Consider the following 21,385-nt stretch of genomic DNA (forward strand, 5'->3'; position numbering starts at 1 on the left):
TGATTTGTTTATGGATGGGGTTGTTAGGGAGGTGAATACAAGAGTTTTGGAAAGAGGGGCAAGTATGCAGTCTGTTGTAAATGAGATAGCTTGGGAAGTGAGTCAGTTGTTGTTCGCTGATGATACAGCGCTGTTGGCTGATTCGGGTGAGAAACTGCAGAAGCTGGTGACTAAGTTTAGTAAAGTGTGTGAAAGAAGAAAGCTGAGATTAAATGTGAATAAGAGCAAGGTTATTAGGTACAGTAGGATTGAGGGACAAGTCAAGTGGGAGGTACGTTTGAATGGAGGAAAACTGGAGGAAGGGACGTGTTTTAGACATCTGGGAGTGGATTTGCCAGCGCATGGAACCATGGAAGCGAAAGTGAGTCATAGGGTGAGGGAGGGGGTGAAAGTTCTGCGAGCGTTGAAAAATTGTTGGAAGGCGAGAACGTTATCTCGGAAAGCAAAAATGGGTATGTTTGAAGGAATAGTGGTTCCGACAATGTTATATGGTTGCGAGGCGTAGGCTATAGGTAGAGTTTTCCGGAGCAGGGTGGATGTGTTGGAAATGAGATGTTTGAGGACAATATATGGTGTGAGGTGGTTTGATCGAGTTGGTAATAATAGGGTAAGAGAGATGTGTGGTAATAAAAAGAGTGTGGTTGAGAGAGCAGAAGAGGGTGTTTTGAAATGGTTTGGTTACATGGAGAGAATGAGTGAGGAAAGATTGACCAAGAGGATATATGTGTCAGAGGTGGAGGGAACGAGGAGAAGTGGGAGACCAAATTGGAGGTGGAAAGATGGAGTGAAAAAGATTTTGAGTGATTGGGGCCTGAACATGCAGGAGGGTGAAAGGCGTGCAAGGAATAGTGAATTGGAACGATGAGGTATAACGGGGTCGACTTGCTGTCAATGGATTGAACTAGGGCATGTGAAGCGTCTGGGGTAAACCATGGAAAGTTCTGTGGGACCTGGATGTGGAAAGGGAGCTGTGGTTTCGGTGCATTATACATGAGAGCTAGAGACTGAGTGTGAACGAATGTGGCCTTTGTTATCTTTCCCTGGCGCTACTTCGTGCCCATGGGGGCTGAGGGGGTTGTCATTTCATGTGTGGCGGGGTGGCGACGGGAGTGAGTGAAGGTAGCAAGTAGGAAATATTTACATGTGTATGTAAGTATATGTATACGTTGAAATGTATATGTATGTATATGTCCGTGTGTGGACGTGTATGTATATACATGTGTATGTAGGTGGGTTGGACCATTCTTTCGTCTGTTTCCTTGCGCTACCTTGCTAACGCGGGAGACAGCGACAAATATATATATATATATATATATATATATATATATATATATATATATATATATATATATCGAAGAGACGAAGCTAGGACGCCAGTTGGTAAACATGTTTACCAACTGGCGTCCTAGCTTCATCTCTTCGACGTGTATCAACTGACTGTTATATTCCTCTCTTGTATCTCCCCTGATTATGTGATTATTACACGAAAGTACACTTGGGAACTTTTCGTGTTTCATTTTCCCCGTGGACTCATAGGAATATATATATATATATATATATATATATATATATATATATATATATATATATATATATATATATATATATATATATATATATATATATATATATATATATATATATATATATCCCTGGGTGTAGGGGAGAAAGAATACTTCCCACGTATTCCCTGCGTGTCGTTGAAGGCGACTAAAAGGAGAGGGAGCGGGTGGCTGGAAATCATTTCCTCTCGTTTTTAATTTTCCAAATGAAGGAACAGAAAAGGGAGCCAAGTGAGGATATTCCCTCTAAGGCTCAGTCCTCTGTTCTTAACGTTACCTCGCTAACGCGGGAAATGGCAAATGTGTATGATGAAGAATATATTTATACTGGGGAGTAGATAGTCTCTTCTATGCTGAGTTGATATTGTCATATGAACATAATATTATAGCAGTAAGATTGTTATGAAATATCACGTAGAGTGTCACTCTTGAAAACCATATCCATCCACATCGTGGCCCCCGACACCACACACACACACACACACACACACACACACACACTCATACATACACACACACACACACACACACACACACACACACACACACACACACACACACACACACACACATACATACACACACACACACACACACACACACAAACACACACACACACACACACACACACACACACACACACACACACACACACACACACACACACACACACACACACACACAGTATAAGGGCGAGAGGGCGGAAACATCCATGGGAGGCATGAAACGCCCACTGAAAGTGAGATATGGCGTGGGAGGAAGGCGAGAACCAGGCCAACAAGCAGGCTGACAGAAATACAATAGTTAGCTTAGGTAGGAAATGATATCAGGAGGAGGGAGGGATCAGAGACGTTCAGGAAGGAAGCCTTTCTTTCTTTCTTTCTTTCTTTCTTTCTTTCTTTCTTCGTCGTTTCGTGCGTAGCGAGCTATCTCCAGGAACAGACGTAGAGCGGTCTTATTCTCTCACATCCACTCCACAGACCCCAATTCACAGCCAAGCCCTGCAGACCTTTAGGTGGTTTCCCCCTAACTGCTTCACATGCCCGGGTTTAGACCATTGATACCATGTCGCCTTCTGTATATCACATTGCTCCACTTCACTCTATCTCAGGTTCAGGTCCTGATCACTTAAAGTAGCTTTCACTCTTTCTTGGCTTGTCCTTTTTCCTTGTTCCCTCCACTTCCGACGTGTATACCCTCTCAGTCAACCTCTCCTCACTCATTGTCTACGTTATGTCCAAAATACCTTTCACATACATGCTCCTCTTACTTCTACATCTTTCTCTTACCCTTCTCTTTCTTATTAGATCAACTCTCCTCACGCTACATATTGTCCTCAACCATTTGGCATCCAATACATCTACATACTTCCGCACTTCTCCACGTCTCGCATCCGTACAACACCGACACTACTATACTCTCATTCTACATACTCCCCAGCGTCCCCAGGAATCTATCCCTTTAAGCACACTATGGTTCACTTAGCTTCCGTGGCTCTGTCCGCTACCATGTCCACTCCCAGATGTCTAAAACTTTCCACTTTCTCGGATTTCCATTCAAACATATTTTTATTCACATTAATTCTCAACTTTCTCCTTTCACACTTTCTCCAATATTCTGACACTACGTTCTACAGTTTCTCACTCGAATCTGCCACCAGAGCCGTGTCATCGGCAAACAGCGACTGACTCTCCTCACAGACCCCTTAACCCCAACGAACTAGAGACTAGCCCCTCTCTCTAAGACCTTCGCATTTACCTCTCACCACCTCATCTATAAACATATTAAACAGCCATGTTGACAACCCAAAACACTGCTGCAAACCCAGCTTCACCTAGAAACACACACCTTTCTCTCTTCCTACTCGCATACACACCTTCCTATGTTAGAATAATCCTCACTTCTTCGAGTAACCTTTCCTTCCTTTGTCAAGCATATTCTACGCTTTCTTCAGATCTATGAATGTCTCACACAAATTCCTCTATTTCTTTAAGTATTTCTCACACAGATTCTTCAGAGCAAACACCTGATCCACACATCCTTTACCACTTCGAAAACCACATTGTTCTTCCCAATTCTGATACTCTGTGCATGGACACCGCCTCAATCACCACTCCTCCGTACATCTAACGACTTACACTTAGTAAGCTTAACCCTCTGTAATTCAAACTTGCACTTTTATCCCCCCCCCCTTTGTTTTTATACATTGGCACTCTACAGGCACTTCACCTTGAGCCATATGTTCATTGAAATCCTAACCAACAAATCAACAAAGCAGTCACCCTCTTTCTTGAGAAACTCAACAACGCGTCATTCACTTCAGCCGCTTTGCCACATTTCATCTTATGCAAGGTTTACAGTACTGCTGCTTTTTTCACCAAATTACTTGTTATGACTTACTTCGCATACCTCTAACATCCCAAACACGCCACATCCACCACCCTAGCATTAAACATAATCAACAGTCCCTCGAAATACTCTGTTTTTTCCCGTCTCCCTTGCCTGCTAATACTTCCTCATCTGTTCCCGTCATTGATGCTCCATACGCTATCAACGTCCTTCTAAAACTTTTTTGTATTCTTCCTGCAGTTTGCTGAAACCTTCCCGCCTTAGCTCTCATTTGCCCCCTTTTTCATTTCCAGCACCTTTCTGTTGACCTCCTCCCGCTTGTCTTGTACATCTTCCAGTCACTCACTCTTTGCTCACCCACCACTCACTACCATTTCTCACCTGCGTACATTCCATCTACCGAATGTAACAAGCTTCTATCGCAAATGCCAGCACTGCTACCCCCATTCCTCGCCCAGTACCCTAGTTTCGTTTGCCCTCGCCTTTTGCCATTATTCACCGTTTTTCTTAGTATCTCATCACGCTAGTCTCTTTTCTAAGCTCACTCGCTTTCACCAACCTCTTCCCACCTTACGCCTTTCACCCTAATCCCCACTAGGAAGTGACTAGACATCCCACCGGCTGCCTCTCTCAGGCCGCTTACATCCAAAAGTCTCCCTTTAGCACGCCCATCAATTAACACATAACTGGAGGCCTCACTCAACTACGGATGATTATGTATGTCCCTCTCTCTTTTTCAACCGAGTATTCCCAATCACCAGTCTGGTTGTTGTTTTTCACACAGTTCTACAATCTGTTCATGCTTGTTCACAACACTAGTTGTCTCACGCTCTCCCAGTAACGCCCCTGATCTGTCACACCATCTTTCATCACACTTTGACAAAAACGCTCACCTCTCTTCCTCACTCCTGTTGATATCAAGTGCATAAGCACTAACATTTAACCACCTCTTGTAATCCACTTTTATCTTCACCACCCTTGGTTGTCGCCTTCACGAGAACTCTAGACTTGACCTCCAGGTCCGTTTGCCCAAACATACAACTTATCTCTCCCTTCTTTTCATTCTGGTCACAGCCATGCACATTCAGATACTCCAACCTGTGTCTTCGGCTCCTTCTACTCCAGTAAAAAAGAAAATAATCGAAAGCAAACCTGGCACTAGAGACGGATTCCTCTCCAGTGTGAGTAACACAGAAAAACCAGGAAAAGAAAGTCGGACCTAAGGATCATGCACACAAATGCTGATACTTTGGTGGGGAATGAGAAGGAAATTGAATCTAAGGATGGAGATAGAGTGAACCAGATGTTATAGGCACAGAGGAGACTAAACCCCATAAGGATGTTACATCACTAGCAATTATTACTAAGGAACTGTGATAACAAGAAAAAATGAGAGAGAGAAAATAAAGAGAGGGTGGAAGGTTAAGCCTAATTCTACGGGTGATACAGATCATAAAGTTACAAAATTTGGTGGTAAACAGAAGACCTTTTAGTTCTACATTTTTGTTCAAATAATTGACGAAGTCTGATAACCTCACTGGTGTGCCATCCCCAAGGAGACTTGACGAACTGGGTCAAGTGTTTCTAATTATAATGAGGGAACAACCTGGAAGGGAAGGGAAGAGTGAGTGATGGCCTAGTTCTTATCCTAGGGATCTTATTTTATACAGAAGTAGATTGATACGTCTCACATTCACACGACAGTGAGAGCACATAGAGACTCAAGTTCCCAGAACGCGTTCAAGAAAACATATTACTAAAAGATTTCTTAAATTCAAGTCAACCAGAGTCAGAGGAGAAGATGATCCTTCACAGCTGGACTTCGTCTTCATACACAAGAATCTTGAGTTTGGAAACTTTTCCTTTAAAAACCCATTTGAAAAAAGGCCATCCACAAGTACCGGGAATAAATCAAACCATGAAAGAGGGAAAGTTTAAAAACAGATAGTCCGTCGAAAATATTGCGAGACGCAATAGAGGAAACAGCCCAGACTTCAGCACCTTTTTAAGGGTAACAAAGTGGGAGGCCTGACTATCCTAACCTGGAACTCGAGCAGTTATATCAGGGTTTGTGACACGTACAGTTAGGATGTATTTACCAACAGCTTGATATAGTGAGAACTGAACGGGGGAAAAAATTCAGGAATTATTTAACAGGTGATGTAGTAAAGTTAAGTAACACAAAGACACACTATGGAAGAGAGAGGAAACATGAGTCAAGCTGAGTTGACCAGATGCAAGCGAACCGGAGGTAAATACATCAGGATAAGAGGGAGGGAACAGGTCAGTTGACATGACGAAAGAATACCCAGAACTATTTCACATATTTACTGGGGCAATTTAACGGTTAAGGAATAAGACCAGAACTACATGATCACACCAGGACTGTTCCCACACCAAGACCAGAACTACATGATCACACCAGGACTGTTCCTACAACAAGACCAGAACTACATGATCACACCAGGACTGTTCCCACACCAAGACCACAATGATCATAGGACGTTCGGGATCATGGTCGACAAACACAGAGTAATAAATTCTGGCAATATTTATATCAGCAATGAATGTGACATGTTTGCTGCACAGTTACTATAAGAAAAAAGAAAAAGATATCGTGATCATCATCCAAAATGACCTAAATTACTAGTAGGAAAAAACAGTATTCAGGTACAAGCATCAAAGCCGTCAGGATGATAGACTTCACATCTAGAAAATGATGATACCTACTCTTTCCAACGCCCTACGTATACCTCATGGGAGTCTGTTGTTCAGTTCGGGTCACCAACTTGATCAAAGATAAACACAAAACTTGAACGAATACAGAGAAGAGCAGCTAAACCAATACCGTCCTACAGAGATAAACATGTGAATAAAGACTCGCAGACTTAAGATTACCATCACTAAAGCAGTGTAGACTCCCAGTATGTCTAACTGAAGTTTCCATAATGCTAAACATTATTGAAACAAATATGAAAATGTCCCGGCATCAGATAGAAATTCAAGGACCAGTAATACAAGGAAGGAAATCAAAAGGAAGATGTAGCAGCAAGGTAGGCAGATGGTATATTAGATGTACAGTTGCAGAACATTAGGATGAATTACATATTAGACGTAGTAAATGCGCTTACTATCAGTACGTTCATATCAAAGTTTGACAAACACTTCATTGATATCTATCATAAGTTGATATACTTGAGCCTAGTGGGAAATACGAATATTGGTTTCTTTTTTTAGATGTCATATCTAAACTACTTCCTTCACAAGTTCCCATAGAATTCCATGGTAATACACATTCCCCACATTACGCGGTGTTCTTTATCTGAATTTTCACTGTCAGCTGTTGAGCCGGAGGGAGTGGTGGGAGGGGAGGTCTCTTATATTTACTATCCTGTTTCTACCACAAATAAGATCATGGCTACAGATAGTCTCCGGATATGCCTGGGCTAACCACACCATGACATGTGTCACCCAGGTACACCAGGACTACCCACAGCATAACATGTGTCAGCCAGGTATATCATCACTACCCACACCATGACATGTGTCACCCCAGGAACACTTGGACTACCGACACAATGAAATGCATCAACCAGGTACACCAGGACTACCCACATCATGATATGTGTCACCCAGGTACACCTGTAATATCCACACCATAACATGTGTCAACCACGTACAACTAGAGTACCCATACCAAGACTTGTGTCACCCAGGTACACCTGGACTATTAACACCATGACCTGTGTCAACCAGGTACACCAGGACTACTCACCCCATGACATGTGTCACCCAGACACACCCGGACTATCCACACCTTATCATATGTCAATCAGGTACACCTGGACTACCCACACCATGACATTTGTCACCAAGGTGAACCTGGAGTACCCATACAGTGACATCTCTCACCCAAATACACCTGGAATACCCATACCTGACATGTGTCACCCAGATAAACCAGGCTAACCACAACATAACATGTGTCACCAAAGTACATTGGGACTACCCACACCATGACACGTGTCACCTAGGTACTCCTGAACTACCCATACCATAACTTGTGTCACCCAAGGACACCAGGACTACCGACATCACAACGTGTGTCACCCAGGTACACCTGGGTTACCCATACTTGATATGCGTCACACAGATACATCGGGACTACCCACACCGTGACATGTTTCACCCAGGTAAACCTAGACCACCCATACCACGTAGATGTGTGTCACCTAGCAACACCTGGACTACCCACACCATGACATGTGTCACCCAGGTACCCCTGGACTACCCTCTCCATGACATGTGTCAACCAGGTACACCAACTCTACACGCACGATGACATATGTCAGTCAGGTACACCAAGACCACCAACACAATGACATGTGTCACCCAGGTACACCACGACTAACCACACCTTGACTTGTGTCACCCAGGTACTCCTGGACTACTCACACATGATATGTTTCACCCAGGTACATCAGAACTAACCTACTATGACATGTGTCACCCTGATACACTTGGACTATCCACACCATGACATGTGTCACCCAAGTATACCTGGACTACCCATACCAAGACATGTCTCACCCAGGTACACCGTGACATGTCTCACTCAGGTCCACCTGCACAACCCACACCATGACATATGTCTCCCAGGTACACCTCAGTTACCCATACCATGCATGTGTCACCCAGATACGCCAGGAGTCCCTATACCATGACATGTGTCACCCAGGTACACCAGGAATACCTATACCATGACATGTGTCACCCAGGTACACCAGGAATACCCACACCATGACATGTGTCACCCAGGTACACCGGGAATACCCACACCATGACATGTGTCACCCAGGTACACCAGGAATACCCACACCATGACATGTGTCACCCAGGTACACCGGGAATACCCACACCATGACATGTGTCACCCAGGTACACCAGGAATACCCACACCATGACATATGTCTCCCAGGTACACCTCAGTTACCCATACCATGCATGTGTCACCCAGATACACCAGGAATACCCACACCATGACATGTGTCACCCAGGTATACCAGGAATACCCACACCATGACATGTGTCACCCAGGTATACCAGGAATACCCAAACCATGACATGTGTCACCCAGATACACCAGGAGTACCTATACCATGACATGTGTCACCCAGGTATACCAGGAATACCCACACCATGACATGTGTCACCCAGGTATACCAGGAATACCCACACCATGACATGTGTCACCCAGGTATACCAGGAATACCCAAACCATGACATGTGTCACCCAGGTATACCAGGAATACCCACACCATGACATGTGTCACCCAGGTATACCAGGAATACCCACACCATGACATGTGTCACCCAGGTATACCAGGAATACCCACACCATGACATGTGTCACCCAGGTATACCAGGAATACCCACACCATGACATGTGTCACCCAGGTACACCAGGGAGTACCTATACCATGACATGTGTCACCCAGGTATACCAGGAATACCCACACCATGACATGTGTCACAAAGGTACGCCTAGACTACCAGCACGACATATCTCACCAAGGTACACCAGGACTACCCATACCATGATATGTGTCACCAGCTATAGCTGCACTACCCGAACTAAGACATGTGTCAACCACGTACACCACGACTACCCACACCATGACATCTATCACCCAAGTACACCTTAACTACCCATATGGACCTTGGCATATGTCACCCAGATATACCAGGACTACCTGAACCATGACACGTGTCACCCAGGTATACCTAACCTAACCTAACCTAACCTCACCCAAGTAGAACTGGACTACCCACACCATGACATGTGTCACCCAGGTACATCTGGACTACCCACACGATGGCATATGTCATCCACGTACAACTGGTCTACCCATACCGTGACATGTGTCACCCATGTACATCACAGCTCCCCACACCATGACGTGTTTCACCCAGTTACAGCGGCACTACCCATACCAAGACATGTGTCACCCACGTACACCACGACTACCCACACCATGATGTGTGTCACCCAGGTACACCTAGACTACCGAAACCATGACATGTTTTACCCAGGTACACATGGCCTACCCACACCATGACATGTATCACACCTGGACTACCCATGCCATGACGTGTCACCCATTTCAACTGAACTACCCACACCATGACATGTGTCACCCAGGTAAACCTATACTTCCCACACCATGACAACAATCACACTATAATCGCTCGACAACCACATCTACCAAACCCACATCAACCCCACCACCAACCATTTACCATATCCCCTCCACCAGCCACCCTACACAAACCTACCACCAGCCACCCTACACAACCCCACCAACAGCCACCCTACACAACCCTACCACCAGCCACCCTACACAAACCTACCACCAGCCACACAACACAACCCCACCTACAGTCACCCTACAAAACCCCACCACCAGCCACCCTACACAAACCTACCACCAGCCACCCTACACAACCCCACCACCAGCCACACAACACAACCCCACCTACAGCCACCCTACACAACCCCACCACCAGCCACACAACACAACCCCACCAACAGCCACCCTACACAACCCTACCACCAGCCACCCTACACAAACCTACCACCAGCCACCCTACACAACCCCACCACCAGCCACACAACACAACCCCACCTACAGCCACCCTACACAACCCCACCACCAGTCACAATACACAATCTCGCCACCAGCCAAACTACACAACCCCACCACTAGCCACACTACACAACCCCACCACTAGCCACACTACACAACCCCACCACTAGCCACACTACACAACCCCACCTACAGCCACACTACACAACCCCACCAATAGCCACACTACACAACCCCACCACCAGCCACACTACACAACCCCACCACCAGCCACACTACACAACCCCACCTACAGCCACACTACACAACCCCACCAATAGCCACCCTACACAACCCCACCACCAGCCACACAACACAACCCCACCTACAGCCACCCCACAAAACCCCACCACCAGTCACAATACACAATCTCGCCACCAGCCACACTACACAACCCCACCTACAGCCACACTACACAACCCCACCAATAGCCACACTACACAACCCCACCACCAACCACACTACACAACCCCACCACCAGCCACACTACACAACCCCACCACCAGCCACACTACACAACCCCACCACTAGCCACACTACACAACCCCACCACCAGCCACACTACACAACCCCACCACCAGCCACACTACACAACCCCACCACCAGCCACACTACACAATCCCACCTACAGCCACACTACACAACCCCACCAACAGCCACACTACACAACCCCACCACCAGCCACACTACACAACCCCACCACCAGCCACACTACACAATCCCACCTACAGCCACACTACACAACCCCACCACCAGCCACCCTACACAACCCCACCAACAGCCACACTACACAACCCCACCAACAGCCACACTACACAACCCCACCAATAGCCACCCTACACAACCCCACCAACAGCCACCCTACACAACCCCACCAATAGCCACACTACACAACCCCACCACCAGCCACACTACACAACCCCACCAACAGCCACACTACACAACCCTACCAACAGCCACACTACACAACCCCACCACTAGCCACACTACACAACCCCACCACCAGCCACACTACACAACCCCACCAACAGCCACCCTACACAACCCCACCAACAGCCACCCTACACAACCCCACCAACAGCCACACTACACAACCCCACCACTAGCCACACTACACAACCCCACCAACAGCCACACTACACAACCCCACCACCAGCCACACTACACAACCCCACCAACAGCCACACTACACAACCCCACCACCAGCCACCCTACACAACCCCACCAACAGCCACCCTACACAACCCCACCACCAGCCACCCTACACAATCCCACCACCAGCCACACTACACAACCCCACCAACAGCCACCCTACACAACTCCACCAACAGCCACACTACACAACCCCACCTACAGCCACACTACACAACCCCACCAATAGCCACCCTACACAACCCCACCACCAGCCACCCTACACAATCCCACCACCAGCCACACTACACAACCCCACCAACAGCCACACTACACAACCCCACCACCAGCCACACTACACAACCCCACCTACAGCCACACTACACAACCCCACCAATAGCCACCCTACACAACCCCACCTACAGCCACACTACACAACCCCACCACCAGCCACACTACACAACCCCACCACCAGCCACCCTGCACAACCCCACCAACAGCCACACTACACAACCCCACCACTAGCCACACTACACAACCCCACCAACAGCCACACTACACAACCCCACCACCAGCCACCCTACACAACCCCACCACCAGCCACACAACACAACCCCACCAACAGCCACTCTATCATTGTGCCTCTCAGTAGCATCATCTCGGACAACATGGAGGTGGTGGTGAAGGCGTTCTCCAATTCCTTCGTGATCCCAGACTTCCGAGGTTTCTGCCACCACATCGACGAGATCTACGAGCGGTGCCGCGCCAACATTGATGGCAAGGTATTGTCCTCTCACCTGCTGTTGATGCCTCTGTCATGCTCTTCACGCTTCCCCGTCACCACTGGTGACCTGCAACCTTCCCACAACTGCTCCTCCACCACCTGGTCCAATCTTCCCACACCTGCTCCTCCACCACCTGGTCCAATCTTCCCACACCTGCTCCTCCACCACCTGGTCCAATCTTCCCACACCTGCTCCTCCACCACCTGGTCCAACCTTCCCACACCTGCTCCTCCACCACCTGGTCCAATCTTCCCACACCTGCTCCTCCACCACCTGGTCCAACCTTCCCACACCTGCTCCTCCACCACCTGGTCCAATCTTCCCACACCTGCTGCTTCACCACCTGGTCCAACCTTCCCACACCTGCTGCTCTACCACCTGGTCCAACCTTCCCACACCTGCTGCTTCACCACCTGGTCCAACCTTCCCACACCTGCTCCTCCACCACCTGGTCCAATCTTCCCACACCTGCTCCTCCACCACCTGGTCCAACCTTCCCACACCTGCTCCTCCACCACCTGGTCCAACCTTCCCACACCTGCTCCTCCACCACCTGGTCCAACCTTCCCACACCTGCTCCTCCACCACCAGGTCCAACCTTCCCACACCTGCTCCTCCACCACCTGGTCCAACCTTCCCACACCTGCTCCTCCACCACCTGGTCCAACCTTCCCACACCTGCTCCTCCACCACCTGGTCCAACCTTCCCACACCTGCTGCTTCACCACCTGGTCCAACCTTCCCACACCTGCTGCTCCACCACCTGGTCCAACCTTCCCACACCTGCTCCTCCACCACCTGGTCCAACCTTCCCACACCTGTTCCTCCACCACCTGGTCCAACCTTCCCACACCTGCTGCTCCACCACCTGGTCCAACCTTCCCACACCTGCTCCTCCACCACCTGGTCCAACCTTCCCACACCTGCTCCTCCACCACCTGGTCCAACCTTCCCACACCTGCTGCTCCACCACCTGGTCCAACCTTCCCACACCTGCTGCTTCACCACCTGGTCCAACCTTCCCACACCTGCTCCTCCACCACCTGGTCCAACCTTCCCACACCTGCTCCTCCACCACCTGGTCCAACCTTCCCACACCTGCTGCTTCACCACCTGGTCCAACCTTCCCACACCTGCTGCTTCACCACCTGGTCCAACCTTCCCACACCTGCTCCTCCACCACCTGGTCCAACCTTCCCACACCTGCTCCTCCACCACCAGGTCCAACCTTCCCACACCTGCTGCTCCACCACCTGGTCCAACCTTCCCACACCTGCTCCTCCACCACGTGGTCCAACCTTCCCACACCTGCTCCTCCACCACCTGGTCCAACCTTCCCACACCTGCTGCTTCACCACCTGGTCCAACCTTCCCACACCTGCTCCTCCACCACCTGGTCCAACCTTCCCACACCTGCTGCTCCACCACCTGGTCCAACCTTCCCACACCTGCTCCTCCACCACCTGGTCCAACCTTCCCACACCTGCTGCCTCCACCACCTGGTCCAACCTTCCCACACCTGCTCCTCCACCACCTGGTCCAACCTTCCCACACCTGCTCCTCCACCACCTGGTCCAACCTTCCCACACCTGCTCCTCCACCACCTGGTCCAACCTTCCCACACCTGCTCCTCCACCACCTGGTCCAACCTTCCCACACCTGCTCCTCCACCACCTGGTCCAACCTTCCCACACCTGCTCCTCCACCACCTGGTCCAACCTTCCCACACCTGCTCCTCCACCACCTGGTCCAACCTTCCCACACCTGCTGCTTCACCACCTGGTCCAACCTTCCCACACCTGCTCCTCCACCACCTGGTCCAACCTTCCCACACCTGCTGCTTCACCACCTGGTCCAACCTTCCCACACCTGCTCCTCCACCACCTGGTCCAACCTTCCCACACCTGCTCCTCCACCACCTGGTCCAACCTTCCCGCACCTGCTCCTCCACCACCTGGTCCAACCTTCCCACACCTGCTCCTCCACCACCTGGTCCAACCTTCCCACACCTGCTCCTCCACCACCTGGTCCAACCTTCCCACACCTGCTGCTCCACCACCTGGTCCAACCTTTCCACACCCGCTGCTTCTCTCTCTCTCTCTCTCTCTCTCTCTCTCTCTCTCTCTCTCTCTCTCTCTCTCTCTCTCTCTCTCTCTCTCTCTCTCTCTCTCTCTCTCTCTCTCTCTCTGGCTGCTTCATAACATTGCCCATTTTCTTTGGTTTATGTAGTTGAAGTTTTGCATGACATCTAGAGACGTATAGCATCTTCTAACACATGGCTTTATATCTGCTTTGATCTGAAACTCCAGTTGACTGCGGTAAACCAGTCGGGAACCGGTTGACTTGACTGGTGTCAGCATCCTGTTCGCTAAGGTTATCTGCCAATGATGATAAGTAACGTCCAGAGGTATCCATGGTGGAAATCAGGCCGGACTCCGTGCTCACAAGTTGGTCTTATACAGTGACGACCATTTGTTGACCTGGGAGAAACATGATACTAGGGAATATACTGGATGCTCAATGGTAGAGGAACCTCACCGTCTTATTTGAACTAAGATGAAAAGAGATCAAGCGAAAGCAGGAAAATTAAATTAGTAAAGTGAAAGCTGGAAACTTTACAATTGATCAACTTGTAATTTACAGCTTCACCTGGCCTACCCTTACTATGACATGTGTCACCCAGGAAATCTTGGACTACCCACCCCATGACATGTGTCACCCAGTAATATCTGGGTTACCACCACCGTGACATGTGTCATTTAGGTACACATGGATTACCCACACCACGGCATGTGTCACCCATGTACATGTGGACTACCCACACCTTGATACATGTCATCCAGGTACACCTGGACTACCCACACCATGACATGTGTCACCCAGGAACACCTGACCTCCCCATACCATGACGTGTGTTACCTAGATACACCTGGATTACCCACACCATGACATGCGTCACACAAATACACCTAGAATACCCCTACCATGACGTGCATCACCCAGGAACACCAGGACTACACTCACCATGACATGTCACCCAGGTACACCCGAAATGCCTATGTGACATGTGTCAGCCAGGTACACCTGCACTACCCACACCATGACATGTGTCACCCAGGTACACCTGGACTACCCACTCCATGATATTTGTCAACCAAGTACACCTGGACTGCTCACACCATGACATGTGTCACCCAGGTACACCTGTACTACCCACTCCATGACATGTGTCACCCAGGTACACCTGGACTACCCACTCCATGATATTTGTCAACCAAGTACACCTGGACTGCTCACACCATGACATGTGTCACCCAGGTACACCTGTACTACCCACTCCATGACATTTGTCAGCCAGGTACACCTGGACTACACACACTATGATATGTGTCACCCAGATACACCTGGACTACCCACACTATAACATATGTCGCACAGATGCACCAGTACTACCCATTCCATATCATATTTTACCCAGGTACACCTGGATTACCGATACCATGACATGTGTCACTCAGGTACACCTGGATTACCCATACCATGACATATGTCACCTAGTTACACCTGGACTACCCATACCATGACATGTGTCACTCAGGTACACCTGGACTACCCATATCATGACATGCGTTATCCAGGTACAACAGGATTATACACACCAAGACATGTGTCACCCAGGTGCACTTCGACTGCTCACACCATGACATGTGTCACTCAGGTACACCTGGACTACCCCTACCATGACACGTGTCACCCAGGTACACCAAGACTACACACACCACAGCATATGTCACCGAGGTACACCTGCACTGTGTCACTCAGGAACAACTGGACTACCCACACCATGACATGTGTCACCCAGGTACACCTGTACTACGCAGCAAATACGACAGTAACGCTTCACTTTAAGAAACAGGTTCAAACACAGATCAACTGCTCGTGTCAAGCATATGTACAATTTGCCTCACTTCACCTCAGCTCCACTGGTGTGGGTGAAGCTTGAGATGGAATATGCTCAGGCAAGGAGGATAATATCTGCTTGTATCCGGGAGTGCTGGTGTTCAGGCAGAGAAGACTGCAGCCTCCGTCTGTTAGTTTTGAGTTTATTTCTTTATTTCCCAAATGTCATGCCAAAAATATATAAGACAGTTGAAACAAATGATTAAAAACACTCATAAATATAAGCTGATATAGGTAAGGAGGTGCCAAAAAACATGCAACAATAATTACTTTGACGGCTGTTTAGAAATAATCAGAATTTTTGATTATCTACGAAATTTCTTCCAAATCGTTTATAAGTAATAAATCAACATCGCCACCTCAGTGACAGTATCATGTAAGGAAGATCTAGTGTTGGGTTTACATCCGAAGTTTTCCTTGCCTGCTTACTGAATATATTAAATGGTTTTCATGACTTGTAAGATGGTGCGATTGCTCAAATCTTTACGCTTGGGGTAATATCAGTGGTCATCGTTTGAAAACGGGGTTAATGCAAAAATTGTGCCTTCATGTAATAAGCTATAAGAAATTAGAATTAGTAATATCGCCTTCAACTAGACGAGACAGTAGCCTTACCCTGTATATATATAGAACCCGTTCAGCCTATATCGTGTTCCAGTCCTCACAACTGTCCTGCCAGTAAGGAAATCGAGGAGCCTCTCATCACTATCCCTCACTATCATAGTCTGGCTTCTGACCTGACCCGGAAAAGGTCAAAGGGCAAAATGTACCAGACGTCTCTGCATCTAAAGATTTGCAACTCAGTCATCTTACCTGCGTTTTCTCGTACGTAATCCTCTTACTTCCCTCTTCTTCCACTGTCTTTAGCAAATTTACTCTCTTTTTCCAGTCGTCTCCTTTCCTGGAAACACTTTCTAAATCGTACTGCTTTCCTCCTGCAGGTGGCCCATTACATCCCTCAACTAGCTCGCTCCAATCCAGAGCACTGGGGCGTCTCCATCTGCTCCGTCGACGGTCAGAGACACTCTCTCGGGGACGTCAATGTGCCCTTCACCCTTCAGTCCTGCAGGTAGGAGGTTCTCGTCCGTCGCCTCACACCTCATATCTTGGTTCCAATCTTTGGTATTTCGTGTTTCCTTCTGGATCTTATGAGGACATGGGCGTCCGCAGAGGTGGAGGGAGAGCAAGGGGAGACTTGCCTCACCTGGAAAATGAGAAAGTAACTTTCGTAAAGCTGTAATGTTATGTCCCACAAATGCTACTGGGACGCCTATTGCATCACATTCCTCTTACCTCTTGTGGCAGCACTTTAAAGGCTCGTAATTTTGGCTTTGCTCTCACCACCCATCCCACCTAGAAAAATTCCTGCAGACGCCCACGTCTATGAATTGAAATGAGAGATTTTTTGTTATATTTCTTATGCTACTGGATTTTATCAGAGTCCAATAAAGTATGAGGTATGTTTTCAAGAGGTAGTGCAGGTGAGGTATTTCTATGTATATGTTAAGATGTAAATATAATGTCATTGGTCAGACAGTGGCTACTGCCCCCACGTATACACGACAGCTGTGAATGCATGTATCGCAAATGACTATGTTTTATAAGTAGGTATCATGAATCTTTGATAGTCATGATAAGGTAGGATATTGATGATGTTCACATCCATTCCTGAAGTCCTGCTGTCATCCTTTAAGTTCTTATCGTCTGTACACGTATTTCAGAGACACGTGTGTTGCAGTGACACGTGTGTTGCAGTGACACGTGTGTTGCAGTGACATGTGTGTTGCAGGGGTACATTACTTGTTTTGAAGCCCTACCAGGACCCCCGCAGTACTGCAAGTGTGGGAGAGCGTAGCCTCTTTTCACTCTGTCATCCTCAACTCTCACCAGTACATTCATAGGTGCTGGCACCTTCTTTGTTTAGTTTCAGCTTCATTTGTGATGTATTATCCTTTAATTTTTTCGTCTGATGTTGATGGCAACCCTGTTGTTTAGTTCTACAACTTTCCTTTAATTCTCTGGGAATAGCAAGCCCTTGACCTACGCCATGGCGTCGGGTGTGTATGGCCCGGAATACGTACACAGCTTCATCGGGATGGAGCCGTCTGGCCGGTACTTCAATGAGCTTTGCCTCGATTTTAGAAGTAAGTAGCTAGGATAATGTGCATGGTGCTTGTCCGTCCTGCGACACCATGCTCACAGGGTAAGGTGTCATGGTACCTTTTCCAGTCGAGACGTAGGCTATTCGCTCGGAGGAAATGTGAAGAAGAATACAGCTGCTGGAGTTAGTGCTTGAGTAATGTATAGATTGTTATGATGGTAATGACCAGGTAAGATGGAAGGAGGTGAAGACAGCATGAGTCAGTCACAGTGGAGGCCAGGCGACGCGACAGCGCATAACGCTGGTGTCTCTCTGCAGCTATGCCCTGACCTACGCGCTGGCCCTGGGAGAACTGGATGATGCCGAAGTCCATTCCTACATCGGTATGGAAGCCTCCGGACGCTACTACAATGAGCTATGTCTCGACTACAACAGTACGTCCTTCACTACAATATCTTCGACTCTCACCCAAATCTACACAACTTGTGTTTGGTTTCTCAGGTTTAGAGTTACATTCCTCACCTCAGACTGTCACCATTTGCTTGACACTTATACTCTACCTTGGTGTCTGACGCTGCCTGCAGCCCTCGCTTGCCTGTGGATCTTACCCTTCTGGTTTGTAGCTTCTACCTTCCCTTCCTCGTTCTCCCGCCTAACTTCGATTTACCCTGTCAACTATGTCTTCTGTACTGATGTCTTTCCTCAGGCAACTACACCACATATCTCGTGTTGCTTTTCTGTAATTGGAATTCTTTCATCTCGATTCTCACAGTATTTTACTCTCTCTCTCTCTCTCTCTCTCTCTCTCTCTCTCTCTCTCTCTCTCTCTCTCTCTCTCTCTCTCTCTCTCTCTCTCTCTCTCTCTCTCTCTCTCTCTCTCTCTCTCTCTCTCTCTCTCTCTCTCTCTCTCTCTCTGATGTTCATGACTCCATCCATACGTTTGTAGTGCTTTGTTTCCACTCAGTGTCCAGGCCATCCCAGCGTCTCCACAGAACTGCTGGCATCTCTCCTCCTGGCTATTGTTTTATCTGTTGTCAAGTTTCCCGAAAAACAGATTCGAATCTTTTCCTTTCCTTCAAAAGTTTGATAGTATGTTTACGTCTCATTTCCTCCGGCATGGTGAATCTCAGCTTGACTCAGAATTTAATTCAGAATTCCTCGTTTTCATTGTGTAATAACCAAGTATGATTACTAATGAGGTTTGGCTCCTATTTCCTTCTATCGCCTTACTCGTACGAAACATTATTTCCTGCGCCCATCCTCAAGTGTTTGCTGCAACGCCACTGACAACGCAACATAAAGGCCTTGGACTGAGATATTTAGGCAATGAGATGAAAGAAATCATATTCATTACTACTGTGTATATATTTACCTTACTCTAGCTAACATCAACCACCTTATTGAGAATATATAAGGCCATATTTGATCATACTGGACTGAGTTGTATCACAAGTAAAACGCCGCGTGGTGACCTTAAACTAGGAACTCTCAATAAAGAAATCCTAGCCAAATCAGAGGCGCCTTCCCTGAGAACAGGGATTTCGTCGAAGAGCGTCATGGGACGACGGAACCACAAATTCAAAAGTGGTATGTCATCTGGTGGTTAACGTACACCAAGACAAGACTGTCTAGAATGTTTACTTTGTATTGGATTATTACAGTACTTGTTGGAAATAACTAATACGTACATACTTCACCTGTGTTTGCTAAGGATACAGATGATTGAACGCTGGTTATTGTCATAGTACCTGGTCATGTTGTAGCCTAACACAGGCATCATGTTGGCAGTGGTGCATGGGGTAGCCTTCCTACGTTTCGGTTGTATGTGACGCTGATATCCCTCATAATAAGCGAGGTAGCTTTCAAAATTACCAGCAAAGCTCGGGTTTAGTACTGACTACCTTTTCAGAAACATTTATCCCAAAAGTGTAATTTTTAAGGTGAGAATCTTGTAAATGTGCATGTGTGGAATGTACTTAATTCATGGATATATGTAAAAAAAAAAAAAAAAAAAGCTCGGTAATTGTTTCAAGATTGACAGTCGATTTCTAGATCCATAACACTGTAGCAGATTGTCCACCTGTTACAAATTAACTCAAGAGTTTGGTTTGAATTTTGTCTTCCTTCCTGCGAATACAACTGTAGTGGTGGTATCTAGTCATCACATGTACCAGTAATGGCTATACATTAACTCGTTTAACTGCCAAGAGATGGTTTTGTACCTAAATTCTTCTCAGAAAGGTTAATGAACTGAGACTAATTTCATTCATATGTAGAAGCGCTAACTCGTACCCATAAAGGTGGGAAAAATAGGTGTATGATATTCTCAATCATCAAGATTTTTTTTTTTTAACTGTAGACGATGTTGCATATTTACTTTGGATACGTGGGATGAACTGATAATATATCTAGAGTTTATGCAAGTTTATCTCCCAGTTATATACCAACATAGCCGTAGCCTTGCTCAACACTGTTCTTTACAATTTGCGATGAAAGTCTTGCTGGGAATCATTCCACATGTAGTTCAAACAGTCGACTTACGTTATACATAATACCGAGATTATCATCCAGGTATCAAATCATACGAAACCTATTTCTGTACATCATATGGACCATATATGGCCAAGCGAATGTAGTTACCTTCGTATGAAGTCATGATTCTGATCTGAACAACTGTTCAGAACGCATGAACGTTGTCAGTTTGTGGCAAACGTGGGAAATATATATACTGTAAATATATATACTGTAAATATATATACTGTAAATCGTTAGACAAGATCTTAAAGAAAAAAGTAGAGAAATTCAGTGTTG

The 21,385-nt window shown here is 47.2% G+C and overlaps 1 protein-coding gene across 8 annotated transcripts in view; it reads left to right on the top strand.

The window, feature by feature from the left end:
• Nucleotides 1-21,385, top strand: part of LOC139749157 (glutaminase kidney isoform, mitochondrial-like) — a 488,059-nt gene that overhangs the window by 366,943 nt on the left and 99,731 nt on the right. For 5 of the 8 annotated variants that reach the window (XM_071662800.1, XM_071662801.1, XM_071662799.1 and 2 more), the window contains 3 exons: nt 12,378-12,510; nt 17,415-17,542; nt 18,502-18,617. In XM_071662800.1, the coding sequence (XP_071518901.1) occupies nt 12,378-12,510; nt 17,415-17,542; nt 18,502-18,617 (377 nt within the window). Of the gene's footprint in view, nt 1-12,377; nt 12,511-17,414; nt 17,543-18,501; nt 18,618-18,892; nt 19,009-21,385 lie in introns of all 8 variants that reach the window. The other 3 variants (XM_071662802.1, XM_071662806.1, XM_071662803.1) reach the window with 2 other exon arrangements.

This window comes from Panulirus ornatus, chromosome 6, assembly GCF_036320965.1.
Source record: "Panulirus ornatus isolate Po-2019 chromosome 6, ASM3632096v1, whole genome shotgun sequence".
NCBI classification, from domain to species: domain Eukaryota; kingdom Metazoa; phylum Arthropoda; class Malacostraca; order Decapoda; family Palinuridae; genus Panulirus; species Panulirus ornatus.